Raw genomic sequence first — 16267 nt, forward strand, 5'->3', positions numbered from 1 at the left:
AGTGGTGATAGATGGTAAATATTCAGCCTGGAGCCCAGTTACAAGTGGAGTTCCGCAGGGATCAGTTCTGGGTCCTCTGCTGTTTGTAATTTTTATTAATGACTTAGATGAGGGAGTCGAAGGGTGGGTCAGTAAATTTGCAGATGATATGAAGATAGGTGGAGTTGTGGACAGTGAGGAGGGCTGTTGTCGGCTGCAGAGGGACTTAGATATGATGCAGAGCTGGGCTGAGGAGTGGCAGATGGAGTTCAACCCTGCCAAGTGTGAGGTTGTCCATTTTGGAAGAACAAATAAGAATGCGGAATACAGGGTTAATGGTAGGGTTCTTAGTCAGGTGGAGGAACAGAGGGATCTTGGGGTCTATGTACATAGATCTTTGAAAGTTGCCACTCAGGTGGATAGAATTTATAAGAAGGCCTATGGAGTATTATCGTTCATTAGCAGAGGGATTGAATTCAAGAGTCGTGAAGTGATGTTGCAGCTGTACAGGACTTTGGTTAGGCCACAGTTGGAGTACTGTGTGCAGTTCTGATCGCCTCACTTTAGGAAAGATGTGGAAGCTTTGGAGAGGGTGCAGAGAAGATTTACCAGGATGTTGCCTGGAATGGAGAATAGGTCGTACGAGGATAGGTTGAGAGTTCTCGGCCTTTTCTCGTTGGAACGGCGAAGGATGAGGGGTGACTTGATAGAGGTTTATAAGATGATCAGAGGAATAGATAGAGTAGACAGTCAGAAACTTTTTCCCCGGGTACAACAGAGTGTTACAAGGGGACATAAATTTAAGGTGAAGGGTGGAAGGTATAGGGGAGATGTCAGAGGTGGGTTCTTTACCCAGAGAGTGGTGGGGGCATGGAATGCGCTGCCCGTGGGAGTGGTAGAGTCAGAATCATTGGCGACCTTTAAGCGGCATTTGGACAGGTACATGGATGGGTGCTTAATCTAGGTTAGAAGTTCGGCACAACATCGTGGGCCGAAGGGCCTGTTCTGTGCTGTATTGTTCTATGTTCTATGTTCTATGATTCATCTTGGAAGGTTGAATTTTGAATGCAGTATACAAGGTTAAAGGCAGGGTTCTTGGCAGTGTGGAGAAACAGAGAGATCTTGGTGTCCATGTCCATTAATCCCTCAAAATTGCAGGGAATACAAGGGAAACTATATGCAGGAATATGAGGAAAGTCTCTTTGAAGACTGTGAGGGCAGCATGGAAGATTTTTACAAGTACATCAAAAGAAAATCAGCAGTTAAGAGTGGCCCCATCACAGATGGTATTGGAATTGAAAATCAGTAAATAGCAAGTTTACAAAATAATCTACACAGTGAAGATCAAAGCTCAGTCAAAGTGAGATTTGGTAAAAATGTGAAGTGATAATGGAGAAGATAATGAGATAGCTAAGTCTTCAAGAGGAGGTGTTTGAGGAAATTGTATCTCCTGCCATCATGATCCTCCAGAACTCTGTTGATTCAGAAACCGAATTGTCCGTATCACTCCAATAGTTAAGGGAGGCAAGAGGGATACACCAAAGGAAAATGAAAGACTTATCAGTCTAACATCTATTGTGGGCAAGTGACTGGAATCAGTTATTAGAAACTGAGCAGTCAGACAATTGCAAATGGATTACAGACAGCGGCATTGGTTTGTGAAGTTTAGAGATGGGTCAAAAAAAAGGTTGAATTTTAGGAGGGAGTAACAAATTAGGGAATGTCTATATGTGTTGTTCTTGGACTTCAGAAGAATTTGATCAAATTCTACACAAAACAGTGGTCACAAGAAGCAGTTTGTAGGGAATCTGAGGCAAATTGTTGACAATGGTGTGACTGATGAGGAGGTAGGATCCAGAGAAAAGTGAACATGGGAATGTATTCCCAGGACTGGAACCAGATCCTGCAAGCATCTATACGTGGATCTGTTTCTTGCGCTATTTAAAAAGACGTTTGATGAAGAATGGAGAGCTGCATACCAGATCAGGTGTCACGGTGATGAGTGTTGGCAATAAAGTTTTGATTCAGTCGCAGGACTTGTGTGGGGGGGGTGGGGGGTGGGGTGGGGGGGGCAGAATTTATTGGTCATCTCTAATTTCCCTGGAGAAGGTGGTGGTGAGGCTGCCTTCTTGAACCATAATAGTTTATAGGGCTTAGACTTTCCCACAATGTTGTTACATAGGGACTTCCAAGATTTTGATTCAGCGATACTGAAGGAACAGTCAATTTATAATCAGTGGGTCAAACTGTGCCAGACATGTGTGTGTGTGTGTGTGTGTGTGTGTGTGTGTGTGTGTGTGTGTCTGTGAGTGTGTGTGTTTGTGTGTGTCTGTGTGCAAGAGTGTGTGTGAGTATATGTCTGTGAGTGTAAGTGCGTGTGTGTGTGAAAGAGTGTGTGCGCACGAGTGTGTGAGTGAGTGTGTGTGCGCGTGCGCACGCAAGTGTGAGTGCGTGTATGTGTCTGCGCACAAGTGTGAGAGTGTGTGTGCGTGCGTGCGTGCATCTAAGAGTGCATGTGGGTGTTCACTAGAGAGAAGGTGTGTGTGTGAGCACATGCGTGTGTGAGAGTGTGTGTTGAGAGAGAGTGTGCGCACGGGAGTGCGAAAGAGAGAGAGTGTGCGCATGTGTGAGAGAGTGTGCGTGCACTCGAGTGTGTGTGAGAGGGAGTGTATATGTGTGTGTGTGCGTGTGCAAGTGTGAGAGAGAGTGCATGTGTGTGTGTAGGTAGTGTAAGGTCATCACTGTGTATAGTGTTTCAAAGGTGAGATTAACTGAGCAATTCCTGGAGAATAAATTACTGAAAGTTGGTGAACAGATGCAGATAGTCAGTTATTGGGGTAATGGCATGTTGGCTTTCACCTCCAGGACAAAGGTGCAAGAAGTGGAAGTGACAGTCCAGTTGGACAGAGCTCTGATCAGATGTGATCTGGAATTTTGGGTTCAGTTCCGGCTTCACACCTCAGGAAATAAATACCGACCTTGAAGGGGTTGCAGCACAGATTCACCAGAACAACCCTGGCCGAGAGATTGTATACATGTGGTTAGTATATCCTCCAGTATTAAATTGTGATTAGAATAAGAGGATGAAGACGATTTAAGGGAATTGAGGTATCTGAGAGGAAGAAACAATTTTCACCAGGAAGGGAGGCAATCTGCAAATCGAATCTGAAGATTTAGATGAGACAGACCATCACAGTCCAGCTTCTCACAAATCCTGGAAGTCTGGAAGCCTCAGCCCAAAACAGCTGCGTAAGTTATACAGGGACCTATAAAAATGTCAAAGTTGAGGATGTTAGGATTTTGTTCAAGGAAGTGGTTAGGGCCATGAGAATAATTTGACTGGATCAAGCACAATCGATCTGCATGGTGAACTCCTTGGTTATTCGTGGCACATAACTGAAGCAGCAAGCATTCAAGCAGGACAATAGAAACCCAGAGGCTGGGACTGAACAAAATGGCTAGTCAGCCTCTTGTCTCTCTCTCTCTCCTGCCTGTTCTGACAGAACGCCCGAAAGACTCGCATTACCTCATGTTACCCAACACATCATGCACATGCGTACTATTAAACCATTACTGTTCCCTCTGTCAGTCCATATGCACTGAACTTTCTCAAAGATACAATCAAACTCAGGCACAATGGGCTCCGCCAATTCCACGTTCAGACCTTTCAAGACAAAAGCACAATATTTAAATTTATCAGGTAACAAGGAACATCTGCCAAACACTCCCAGGACAGGGACAGCAAGGCGTTAGGTATAGAATAAAGCTCCCTCCACACTGTCAAAAAGTGTGGTGCTAGAAAAGCACAGCAGGTCAGGCAGCATCCAAGGAGCAGGAGAATCGACGTTTCCTGCATAAGCCCTTCATCGGAAATGTGAAGGGGAAGGGGGCTTAATTAGGGGTGTTGGCGGGGAAAGTAGGTGGGAAGGCAATAAGTGGGGGGTAATTGTGATAGGTCGGTGGGGAGGGTGGAGCGGTTAGGTGGGAAGGAAGATGAAAGGTCAAGAATGTAGTGTCGAGTTGGAGGGTTGGATCTGGGATGGGGGGGGATTTGGATTTGGAAACTGGTGAGGTCGATGTTAATGCCGTGTGGTTGGATGGTCCCGAGGCGCACTTCCTCCAATTGGCAGGTAGCATTGATTTGGGGGTGGAGGAGGCCCAGGACTAGCAAGTCCTTAGGGGATTGGGAGGGGGAGCTGAAGTGGTCGGCTACAGGGTTTGTTTGGTGCATGCATCTCAGAGATGTTCCCTGCACCGGTCCGCTAGTTGGGCATTCTGTTTCACCGATGTAGAGGAGACCACATCGAGAGCAACGCACGCAAAAGGTGAGGTAGGTGGATGTGCAGGAAAATCTCTGCCGGATTAAAATGATCCTTTCGGGTCTTGGATGGAACAGAGGGGGGAGGTGTGAGTGAAGGCATTACACCTCTTGTGGTGGCAAGGGAAGGTGGAGGGTGGGTTGGTGGGGGGAGTGGACCTAATGAGGGAGTCATGAAGGGAATGGTCTCTGCGGAATGCAGATGAAGATGGGGAGGGAAATATGAGAGTGGTGGGGTCTGACTGTAGATGATGGAAATGGTGGAGGATAATGCACTGTATCCAGAGATAGGTGGAGTGGAAGGTGTTGCTATTGGAGGGGTGAGGTTCAAGAGTGGAGATATGGGAAGTGGAGGAGATGCGCTGGAGGGCATTGTTGATCACGTGGGAGTGGAATGTGCAGTCCTTGAAATAGAAGGATACCTGGGATGTCCTGGAGTGGAATTATTCCTCCTTGGAACACATATGGCAGAGGCAGAAACATTGGGAGTAAGGGATCATGTTTTTACTGGTGGGGGAAGTAGGTGTAGTCAAGGTGCAGACAACCCACACCACTGTTTTGATTCCCTGGCCCCCAACACCTTGTCTTCACCATGGACATGTCCATCTCCCATGACCAAGCCTATAAGCCCACCATTTCTTCCTCTCCCACCAACCCAACCAATCTGCTTCCATCGACACACTCATTTGATTTGTGGAACTGGTCCTCACCCTAAACAAATTCTCTTGGAAATCCTATTTCCAACTGACCAGAGGGGTAGCCATGGACACGTGCATGGGCCCCGGCTATTCCTGCCTCTTCATAGGATGTAGAATATGTAGAACACTCCCTCTTCGCCAGTTACACCGATATCACACCCCAAATTTTCCTCCATTACATTGATGATTGTATCAGTGCCACCTCATGCTCCCAAAAGTAGGTTGGACAGTTCATCAACTTCACCAACACTTTCCAACCTGACCTCTCATTCACCTGGACCATCTCGGACACTTCCCTTCCCTTCCTGGAACTCTCTGTCTCTGTTTCCGGTGACTGACTCAACACGGACATCTATTCCAAACCACCGACTCGCACAGCTACCTGGACTACACCTCCCCCTACACCCACTCTCCTGTAAAAACACAATCCCGTACTTCCAATTCTTCCTCCTCTGCTGTATCTGCTCCCAGGAGGAGCAATTCCACTCCAGGACATCCCAGATGGCCTCTTATTACAAGGACCATAATTACGCCTCCCACGTGGTCAACAATGCGCCCCAGTGCATCTCCTCCACTTCCCACACCTCTGCCCTCCTACCCTACCCCTTCAACTGCACCAAGCATAGAACCACCCTGATCCTCACCTTCCAGCCAATGAATCTCCAGATACATTGCATCGTCCTCCACCATTTCCATCACCTCCACCACCACCACCCTCCTCACCCTCATCTGTATTCCGCAGAGACCATTCCCTCCATGACTCCCCACCATCCTCTCCCTGACTCCCTCGTTAGGTCCATGTCCCCCACCAACCCACCCTGCACACCTGTCGCCTTCCCTTGCTGCCGCACAGGGTGTAATACCTTAGTCCACATCTCCCCCCTCACCTCCACCCAAAGCCTTAGAAGATCCTTAGCGGAGATTTTCCTGCACATCTACTGCGTCCGTTGCTCTCGATGTGGTCTCCTCTACAGCGGGAAAACAGAACACTGACCCATGAAGTGGTTCAGGGAACATCTCTGGAATGCATGCACCAAACAACTCCACTGCCCTGTGGCCAATCACTTCAACTCCCCCAGAGACATACAAGTTCTGGGCCTCCTCTAGCGCCAAATCAATGCCACCCGCCAACTGGAGGAAGAACATTTCACCTTCCATCTCGGGACCCTCTAACCACTTGTCATCATCATTGACTTCACCAGTTTCCAAATCCCCCCTCCTCCCATGACACCCCAGATCTAACCCTCCAACTTGGCACCACATTCTTGACCTGTCCAACGTCCTTCCCACCTACCCGCTCCACCCTCCCCACTGACCTCACACATGCATCCACCTATCGCCTTCCCGCCTACCTTCCCCCCCAGTCCTTCCCCCACCCTCCTATCTCTCAGCCTTCTTCCCTCTCCGCATTCCTGTTGAAGAGTTATGCCTGAAAGGTCGATTGTCCTGCTCTCCGGATGTTGCCTGACCTGCTGTGCTTTTCTAGTGCCACACTTTGCAGGTCTGTCTCTCCAGCATCTGCACTCGTCACTTTTTCCCTGTACACTATCCCCATTAAACACTACCAGAATAGGGACAGCATGGGTGTTAGATACAGAGTAAAGCTCCCTCAATACCGACCCCATCCAACATTCTCAGGGCAGGGGCAGCAGGGTTTGATATAGTGTAACGAAATCTCCACAGAATCCCTATCAAATACTCCCAGAACAGGCACTGCCTTGGGCTAGATACACAGTAAAGCTCTACGTTGTCCCCAACAAACAATCCCAGGACAGGGGCAGCATGGCGTTAGCAACAACGCAAGTGTTCTGCCCAGGAAAAAAGCCAATTCATAGATGTGTCCTTTTTGATTGGATGAGATGAAACATCTTTCTGTGAAAGTTCAGCTTGCATCTTGACCAATTTGAATCCACATATATTCATGCGGAGGTCAGTACGTGACCAATGAAGCCATCCAAAGTGTACTTCCTTCCAGAATGTTTCTGACACAGAGTACCCAGGGATCCACACATGACCCAAACACATAGGAGTACACCAAGACCTACATGCAATGATCACAATGCAAGTGTACATGCAGATCAGGCATGATGCTGTGTCAAACAGTCCAGCACTGACACGTGATAATTTGCTTGACATCAATATCTATCAGTGAGTGTGGTTGCAGTGAGACATGAGAGTCTAGTTCTGTCACTTGTGGCAAACAACTGGCCAATTGTCTGTAACAGGACACAGATCGGCCAATAGAGTGAGAAGCCAGGGGCCACGGGAATTTAATAGAAGGAGGCGTGAGGTGATGTATTTCAAGGGAACTTCAAAAGAATGTGCAAGAGCAGTAGGACCTGGGAATTCATCCGCATCAACCATTGAAGGTGTCAGGACGTTTTGAGAGTGTGGTTCATAAAACAAATGGCATCTTGGGATTTATAAGTAGAGGTATTGGGTGGAAAAGCAGGGAAGTGATGTTCATAAAACATTGGTTAAGCCCCCAACTAAAGGATGGTGTGGGGTTGGTGCCCACCCTCGAGGAAGGACGTGAGGGTCCTTCAAGAGACTGCAAGGAAGATTTACCCAGAATGAGGGGTTTTCCTAACAAGGTTCACTTGGAGAAGCTGGTATTGATAAGCACACAGCAAAGGAAATCAAGGGTAGAGTTGTTCGAGGCGGACAGGATTATAGCGGGTTTGAATAAAGGAGATAAGGAAAGCTTGTCTTGGCTGATGGTACAGGGTCGAGGGGAGCCAGACTGATGGTTTAGGTCAGGAGATATGAGAAAAGGGGTGATGTGAGGAATAACATTTTTCCATAGAGAGTAGCAATGACCTGGAACTCACTGCCCACAGAGGGAGTGGGGTGGTGGGGGTGGAAATGGTGAATGATTTCAAAAGAAAACGGGTCAGACACTTGAGAGAGATTATCTTGCAGAGTAATGGGGAAAAGAGCAAAGAATGATACTGACTGGATTGCTCTACAGGGTGCCAGCATTGATGGGATGAACGGACTCTCTGGCCTGTACAGACCTTATGACTCAATAGCTCCCATACACAAGACATGAGGATACTTGTGTGTGCATGCATGTTACAGAGACGTAGATGTACATGCACTTGAACAGGTATGTTCATAGACATGCAGACAGGTACTGGGTCACCTTTACCTGTGGTAAAGGTTGCTGTTACAGGCTGGCTCTGTCCATGATCGTGAATGCCCATGACTGACACCTCGTACTGAGATGCGGGTCTTAAGTTCTGCAGGGAGAACTGGCTCAGGCTGGGCTGCAGTTTCAGCACAGTCTTCTCAATCGTCCCACTGGTGAGTCCATATGACAGCAGCACATAGTCCACGTGGGCTCTCGGAGGGGTCCACTCAACAAAGGCAACAGTGTCAGTCACCTCTCTGATGATGATCTCATTCGGCCCATCAATCACTGAACACAGAGAGAAACGGGAGACAGAATGCAACACCCTGCTTAATACACACATTGGACAAGCAAACACTGGGGTGGAGGGGGGGGGGGAACAAAGCTGCTTGGACAACAGAGGACCATAAGACAGAGCAGCTGATAGGCCATTCAGCCTTTTGATTTTGCTCTGCCATTCAGTGAGACCCATGGTCGATCTGATAATCCCGAACTTTCCTGACTTATCCCTCGAAGACTTGACTCCCTTACTAATTAAAAATCTGTCTGTCTCAGCCTTGAAATTCTTAATGACTCAGTCTTAGTAGCTCCCTATGGTAAAGAATCCCACAGATTCACTACCCCCTGAAAGAAAGAATTCTTCCTCGTCTGTCTTAAACGGGTGATATTTTATCCTGATATCATGCTGTCTAGTCCTAGACTCTCCCACAAGGAGCAACAATCTCTTCATATCCATCTTCTCAACTCCCCTAAGAATCTTATGTGCTTCAATAAAGTCTCCTCTCATTCTTTTGAATTCCAGTGAGTACAGAGCTAACCTACTTAACTTCTCCTTGTAACACAGTCACTCTAAACCTGGAATCAGCCAAATGAATGTTCCGGTGCCCAAAACTGCTCATAGCTGTGGTCTGAGTAGTGCCTTTTACAGTTTTAGCAAAACCTTCCTTTCAGACCCCACTTGCTTTGAAATAAAGGCCAAATTCCATTTGCCTTCCTTTTTACCAGCTGAACTTGGGAGCTAGCTTTTCTCGCTTCATGGATGAGGACACTCAAATCCTCATAGTTTTCTGCAGTCTTTCTCCATTGAAATAATATTCAGCTCCTCTATTCTTCCTGCCAGAAGGGGTAACCACACACTTTCCCACACTGTATCCTATTCCACTCATTTAACCTGTCTGTATCCCTCTGCAGACTCTTTGCATTATCCCCACCACTTGTCTTCCCACATATTTGCATGGCATCCGCAAACTTGCCAATAACACTTTGACTTTCCTCATCCGAGTTATTAATTTCTTTTGTAAATTAGTGTGATCCTAGCACCGATCCCTGGGATACACTGCTCGTTATCATTACCATCCTAAAAATGACCACTTATCCCAACTCTCTGTCTTTTATTAATTCGCCAATTCTCTCTCCATGCTAATTTATGACCTCCATGGGTTCTTGGTGAAAAATGGAGGGAAATGAAAGATCTCATTTCTTCATCCCCAGTGTCTGGATAGCCCTGACTGGCTCAGCACTGCGGTGGAGGGGGGGGGAATGCGGTTTCCTGAGAAACTAGTGGGCCAACTTCTTGAATGCTGCTGGAATTTCAACCAACTGAGGGACTTCTCAATGGTTCAGTTCAGAGTTGACCGTGTTTCTGTAGGAGTAAGAACGATGAATATGCAAGACTGCATGGAGACAGCGCACTCCTTTCCCAGACCCCCATTTCAAAGCAGATGGGTTTTGTAGACATCTCAGCTGCGGCAGAGTGCTTCCTGGGTACCTATCCCGAGCTTTCATTAGAATAAATTCTCCAGAAAAAAACCCCACAGGACCACTTGGAGTCTCATACATCCAGTTGCTAATCCGCGATATTATGCCACCCAGTGAATGTCCTGACCCTAATCAGGGTATCATCAGATAAGCCCTTTACTGGTGTCAGAGCATTACAAATTCCAATTAGTGAACAACACATGAAGTTTCAAACCTTACAGAGCCAGAGTCCGTGCTAGCTCATTAAAGAAACAATGAGAGCAGTGTCTGTCTTACAATTGTAGAAGCCTTACAGTGTGGAAGCAGGCCATTCAGCCTATCGTGTCTACACCATCCCTCCAAAGAGCATCCCACCCAGAGCCACCTCACTACCCTATCCCTGTAACCAGTATTTCCCGTGACTATTCCACCTAACCTGAGAATCCCTGGACACTATGGGCAATTTAGCACGGTGAATCCACCCAACTTGCACATCTTTGGACTGTGACAAGAAATCGGAGCACCCAGAGGAAACTCACGCAAATGCTGGGAGAGTGTGTAAACTCCACACAGGTAGTCATCCGAGGCTGGAATTGAGCCCGGATTGCTGGGCATGGTGAGGCAGCAGCGCTAGTCATTGAGCCACCTTGCCGATAAAATATAAAAATTCAGGGTCCTCTCCTCTAATAGAAGAATAAAGGTGCTGGGGAAACTCAGCAGGTTTGGCAGCATTTGTGGAGAGAGAAACAATTTAAGTTGAATTTGAATCTTCCACTGAGCTCTGAAGGAAAATCATACCGGAATCAAAATGTATAGTGCGCAGCATTGCTGTGAAACAGACCGGGAGGAGTGGGCAGCAAGTCAGCTTCATTATGAACAGACTGGGAGAACAAGTCAGTAACATCATGAAACACACCGGGAGGGGTGTGCAACAAGTCAGCATCCTTGTGAAGCACACCTTGAAGAGTCTGCAATGAGTCAGCATCATCATGAAACAGACTGGGAGGGGTTAGCATCACTGTGAAGCAGATTGGGAGAATGGACGTCCATTGGAAAGGCAGTGACTGCAAGAGGTAGGAATTATGAACAGAGAGGCCCTTTCAAACCATTCCCCAATGCCACAGCTGAAGAGGGATGTCAAAGGAAAACCGATTGGTGAGTCTTTCTTTTGTGTCTCTTTGGTTAGGGGGCAACATGCAGCTGAACAGTACACTTGGGAAATTCAACTCTATAAATGTCTAACATTGACATAATTAATTAATTAGAATGGACTTGGCTGGGCAGGCAATGTGTTGCAGCTGAAGTATGTAGGGGCAGGTAGATGCTGCTGAGATCGTGATGACCACTTGGGTAGTTGTTCAAGAAACGTCACCTCAGAGTTGATAAATTGGACTCTGGGCTGAGGACCTGCAACACATCAGAGAGGGGGAGAAGAACATGGACACTGTGTTGTGACTGTGGGACTCATAAGCCAGTGAGAGTCAATGTGTATGTCCGACCCATATCCGAGTGAGAGACAACGTGTGAGACTGTAGCACAGTGAAAGTGTGTGTGTGTAAGAGAGAGAGAGAGAGGGAGAGGGAGAGGGAGAGACAGACACTGTGAGCAAGTGAGTGAGACCTATACCCCAGTGAGAGTGAATGCGTGTGTGTGATCTGTACCCCTGTGAGAGTCACTGTGCTTGTGGAAGCCATATCCCAGTGAGAGTCAGTGTGTGTGAGATCCATATCCCAGTGACAGTCAATGTGTGTGGGATCCATACTCCAGTGAGAGTCAGTGTGTGTGAGATCCATATCCCAGTGACAGTCAATGTGTGTGGGATCCATACTCCAGTGAGAGTCAGTGTGTGTGAGATCCATACCCCAGTGAGGGTCAGTGTGTGTGAGATCCATACCCCAGTGAGGGTCAGTGTGTGTGAGATCCATACCCCAGTGAGGGTCAGTGTGTGTGAGATCCATACCCCAGTGAGGGTCAGTGTGTGTGAGATCCATACCCCAGTGAGAGTCAGTGTGTGTGAGATCCATACCCAGTGAGGGTCAGTGTGTGTGGGATCCATACTCCAGTGAGAGTCAGTGTGTGTGAGATCCATACCCCAGTGAGGGTCAGTGTGTGTGGGATCCATACCCCAGTGAGAGTCAGTGTGTGTGAGATCCATATCCCAGTGACAGTCAATGTGTGTGGGATCCATACCCCAGTGAGAGTCAGTGTGTGTGAGATCCATACCCCAGTGAGGGTCAGTGTGTGTGTGGGACCGATACCCCAGTGAGGGTCAGTGTGTGTGAGACCCATACCCCAGTGAGGGTCAGTGTGTGTGGGACCGATACCCCAGTGAGGGTCAGTGTGTGTGAGACCCATACCCCAGTGAGGGTCAGTGTGTGTGGGACCGATACCCCAGTGAGGGTCAGTGTGTGTGGGACCCATACCCCAGTGAGGGTCAGTGTGTGTGGGACCCAGACCCCAGTGAGGGTCAGTGTGTGTGGGACCCATACCCCAGTGAGGGTCAGTGTGTGTGTGGGACCCATACCCCAGTGAGGGTCAGTGTGCGTGTGGGACCCATACCCCAGTGAGGGTCAGTGTGCGTGTGGGACCCAGACCCCAGTGAGGGTCAGTGTGTGTGGGACCCAGACCCCAGTGAGGGTCAGTGTGTGTAGGACCCATATCCCAGTGAGGGTCAGTGTGTGTGAGACCCATACCCCAGTGAGGGTCAGTGTGTGTGAGACCCATACCCCAGTGAGGGTCAGTGTGTGTGAGACCCATACCCCAGTGAGGGTCAGTGTGTGTGAGACCCATACCCCAGTGAGGGTCAGTGTGTGTGAGACCCATACCCCAGTGAGGGTCAGTGTGTGTGAGACCCATACCCCAGTGAGGGTCAGTGTGTGTGAGACCCATATCCCAGTGAGGGTCAGTGTGTGTGAGACCCATACCCCAGTGAGGGTCAGTGTGTGTGAGACCCATATCCCAGTGAGGGTCAGTGTGTGTGAGACCCATACCCCAGTGAGGGTCAGTGTGCGTGTGGGACCCATATCCCAGTGAGGGTCAGTGTGTGTGAGACCCATACCCCAGTGAGGGTCAGTGTGTGTGAGACCCATACCCCAGTGAGGGTCAGTGTGTGTGAGACCCATACCCCAGTGAGGGTCAGTGTGTGTGAGACCCATACCCCAGTGAGGGTCAGTGTGTGTGAGACCCATACCCCAGTGAGGGTCAGTGTGTGTGAGACCCATACCCCAGTGAGGGTCAGTGTGTGTGAGACCCATACCCCAGTGAGGGTCAGTGTGTGTGAGACCCATACCCCAGTGAGGGTCAGTGTGTGTGAGACCCATATCCCAGTGAGGGTCAGTGTGTGTGTGGGACCCATACCCCAGTGAGGGTCAGTGTGTGTGGGACCCATACCCCAGTGAGAGTCAGTGTGTGTGTGGGACCCAGACCCCAGTGAGGATCAGTGTGTGTGGGACCCATACCCCAGTGAGAGTCAGTGTGTGTGGGACCCATATCCCAGTGAGAGTCAGTGTGTGTGGGACCCATACCCCAGTGAGGGTCAGTGTGTGTGGGACCCATACCCCAGTGAGGGTCAGTGTGTGTGGGACCCATACCCCAGTGAGGGTCAGTGTGCGTGTGGGACCCAGACCCCAGTGAGGGTCAGTGTGCGTGTGGGACCCAGACCCCAGTGAGGGTCAGTGTGTGTGGGACCCATACCCCAGTGAGGGTCAGTGTGTGTGTGGGACCCATACCCCAGTGTGGGTCAGTGTGTGTGGGACCCATACCCCAGTGAGGGTCAGTGTGTGTGTGGGACCCAGACCCCAGGGAAGGTTAGTGTGAGAGTGTAATGTGATCTCATTGAGCATCCGTTTGTGAACAATGAGTTAACTCACGTGTTGATACCATCGCTGTAGCTGGGGCGCTCCTGCTGTGCTCTTTTATTGCAACCACGTTGACTGTGTATTCCTCCCCAGGCCTCAGGCCTGACTGGTTGTAGGCTGTGACGGTACTGGGGAGTTGAAGCACCATTCCACCTTCATTACTCTGGAAAAGAGTTTGGCAGAATCAGAGAGTAGCAGGGTGAGTATCAGGGAGAGGGGTCAGGGAGTGAGTCAAGGAGTGTGTCAGCCTCCTGTCCTGTCATTCAGGCTGATCAATGACCAATGCCTGGAGCGAGTTAGGGGTGAAATCACCCAGTTCAGGCTGTCTGCACATTACCCAAAGCCACAGGGAGAGTGCTGTACACACTATTAAACCTCAGTCCAATTTGACTTGTATTTTTCAAAATACAGACACCCTGCTCCCTTCCCAGTGATATCACTTTCTGTTGTTCTTGTTCTTCCCTTGGGACTTGGGTTTGATGTTGGAGACCCCTCTGAGGCGTTGAGGTAATGATTCGGAGCCCAGGCTGCCTGTGCTTGTAGGGGGGGTGTGAGTGAAGGAGTGACAGAGGGAGGGAGTGATGGAGGGAGAGGAGAGGTGATTTACCTTTGCAATAAAGCTGATCTCCCAGCCATCGAACATAAACTGGAATGGTTCCCATTGCACTTCAACCGCTGTCTCCGAGATTGATTTGAAGCTAAGACCCTGAGGCGTGGGCAAGTCTATGGAGAGGGACAGGGCTACGTTAGTGCCAGGTTATTCCGGGTACAGACCTGAGACATTGTCAGCACACCGCATGGGTTGGAACCCTTCACATCACAGCACACAGCATTCTGTCATTGCCACAGGAAAACACTCTCCCACTAACACATTCAACCTCTTGAGATGACGCATGCCCAGGCACAGCCAAGTCAGTCATTATCAGGTCAATTCTGTTTAAATGTAAGAATGAAAGGATAGAACCTTCACACATCGCCAGCCAAAAAGCAACAATTAGACAATGACCAGAAGGTCAGTTTTCAGTGTTACGTTGGAAACATGAACCATCAGAGGGGCAGCGCTGAAGGGAGTGCTGCACTGTCAGAGAGTCAGTACTGAGGGAGTGCTGCACTGTCAGAGGGGCAGTACTGAGGGAGTGCTGCTCTGTCAGAGGGTCAGTACTGAGGGAGTGCTGCACTGTCAGAGGGTCAGTACTGAGGGAGTGCTGCACTGTCAGAGGGGCAGTACTGAGGGAGTGCTGCACTGTCAGAGGGTCAGTACTGAGGGAGTGCTGCACTGTCGGAGGGTCAGTACTGAGGGAGTGCTGCACTGTCGGAGGGTCAGTACTGAGGGAGTACTGCACTGTCGGAGGGTCAGTGCTGTGGGAGTGCTGCACTGTCAGAGGGTCAGTGCTGAGGGAGTGCTGCACTGTCAGAGGGTCAGTACTGAGGGAGTGCTGCACTGTCAGAGGGTCAGTGCTGAGGGAGTGCTGCACTGTCAGAGGGTCAGTGCTGAGGGAGTGCTGCACTGTCAGAGGGTCAGGGCTGAGAGAGTGCTGCACTGTCAGAGGGTCAGTGCTGAGGGAGTGCTGCACTGTCAGAGGGTCAGTGCTGAGGGAGTGCTGCACTGTCAGAGGGTCAGTACTGAGGGAGTGCTGCACTGTCAGAGGGTCAGTACTGAGGGAGTGCTGCACTGTCAGAGGGTCAGTACTGAGGGACTGCTGCACTGCTGGAAGGTCAGTATGGACTGAGTGTCACACTGTCAACATTGAGAGAGTTATAGAGTGATAAAGCATGGAAACAGACCTTTTGGTCCATCCAGTCCATGCCGAAAATAATCCCACACTATATTAGTGCCACTTGCCTGCCCCTGGCCCAGATCCCTCCAAAACTTTCCTGTTCATGTATCCATAAAAAAAAGTTTTATATTAGTAAACTATAATGACTATAATAACTGTTACAAAAATACTATAATAAACTAAGGCTTTTAACTAAGCCTCAAATGACAGGATTCACAGATCCATGCTACTCTCAGTCCACCATTGAGCCACACTGTCAGAAGGTCAGTACTGACAGACTGCCGTACGCATTCTGGTAAATCTCCCTGCAACCTCTTGCGGACCCTCACATCCTTCCTGGAATGTGGAGGCCAGATTTGGAAACAGTCCTTCAGTTGGGGGCATAAGCTTAGCTTTACAAATGTTCATGTCATTTCCTGGCTCTTGCCCTGAATATCCCTGCTACTGAAGCCTGATCCCATTTTGTTTGCTGTCTTAGTATGTCCTGTCACCTTCATGATGTGGACGTGCCAGTGTTGGACATGGGTGGGCAAAGTTAAAAATCACACAACACCAGGTTATAGTCCGACAGGTTTATTTGGAAATGCTAGGTTTCGGAGCGCTGCTCCTTCATCAGGTAACTATCACGTGGTGTGGTGTGATTTTTAACTCTGTCAGCTTCAGTGTTTGCTGCTCATTAGTCCTCAGGTCTCTGTCTTTCTCCACACCCTTTTGAATTGTATAATTCTACAGAATGTTAAGTTTCTTTTGATTAAGTGTGATTTATG

At 49.0% G+C, this 16267-nt stretch overlaps 1 protein-coding gene across 4 annotated transcripts in view; it reads right to left on the reverse strand.

Annotated features, from left to right (window-relative positions):
* Nucleotides 1–16267, reverse strand: part of tnr (tenascin R (restrictin, janusin)) — a 186510-nt gene that overhangs the window by 83168 nt on the left and 87075 nt on the right. For 3 of the 4 annotated variants that reach the window (XM_072573378.1, XM_072573377.1, XM_072573379.1), the window contains exons 5-7: nucleotides 14330–14445; nucleotides 13735–13885; nucleotides 8147–8416 (exon numbers count right to left, since the gene is read on the reverse strand). In XM_072573378.1, coding sequence (XP_072429479.1) covers nucleotides 8147–8416; nucleotides 13735–13885; nucleotides 14330–14445 — 537 coding nt within the window. The remainder of the gene's footprint in view (nucleotides 1–8146; nucleotides 8417–13734; nucleotides 13886–14329; nucleotides 14446–16267) is intronic. The other variant, XM_072573381.1, reaches the window with a different exon arrangement.

The sequence above is a fragment of the Chiloscyllium punctatum genome, chromosome 7 (genome assembly GCF_047496795.1).
Source record: "Chiloscyllium punctatum isolate Juve2018m chromosome 7, sChiPun1.3, whole genome shotgun sequence".
NCBI lineage: Eukaryota > Metazoa > Chordata > Chondrichthyes > Orectolobiformes > Hemiscylliidae > Chiloscyllium > Chiloscyllium punctatum.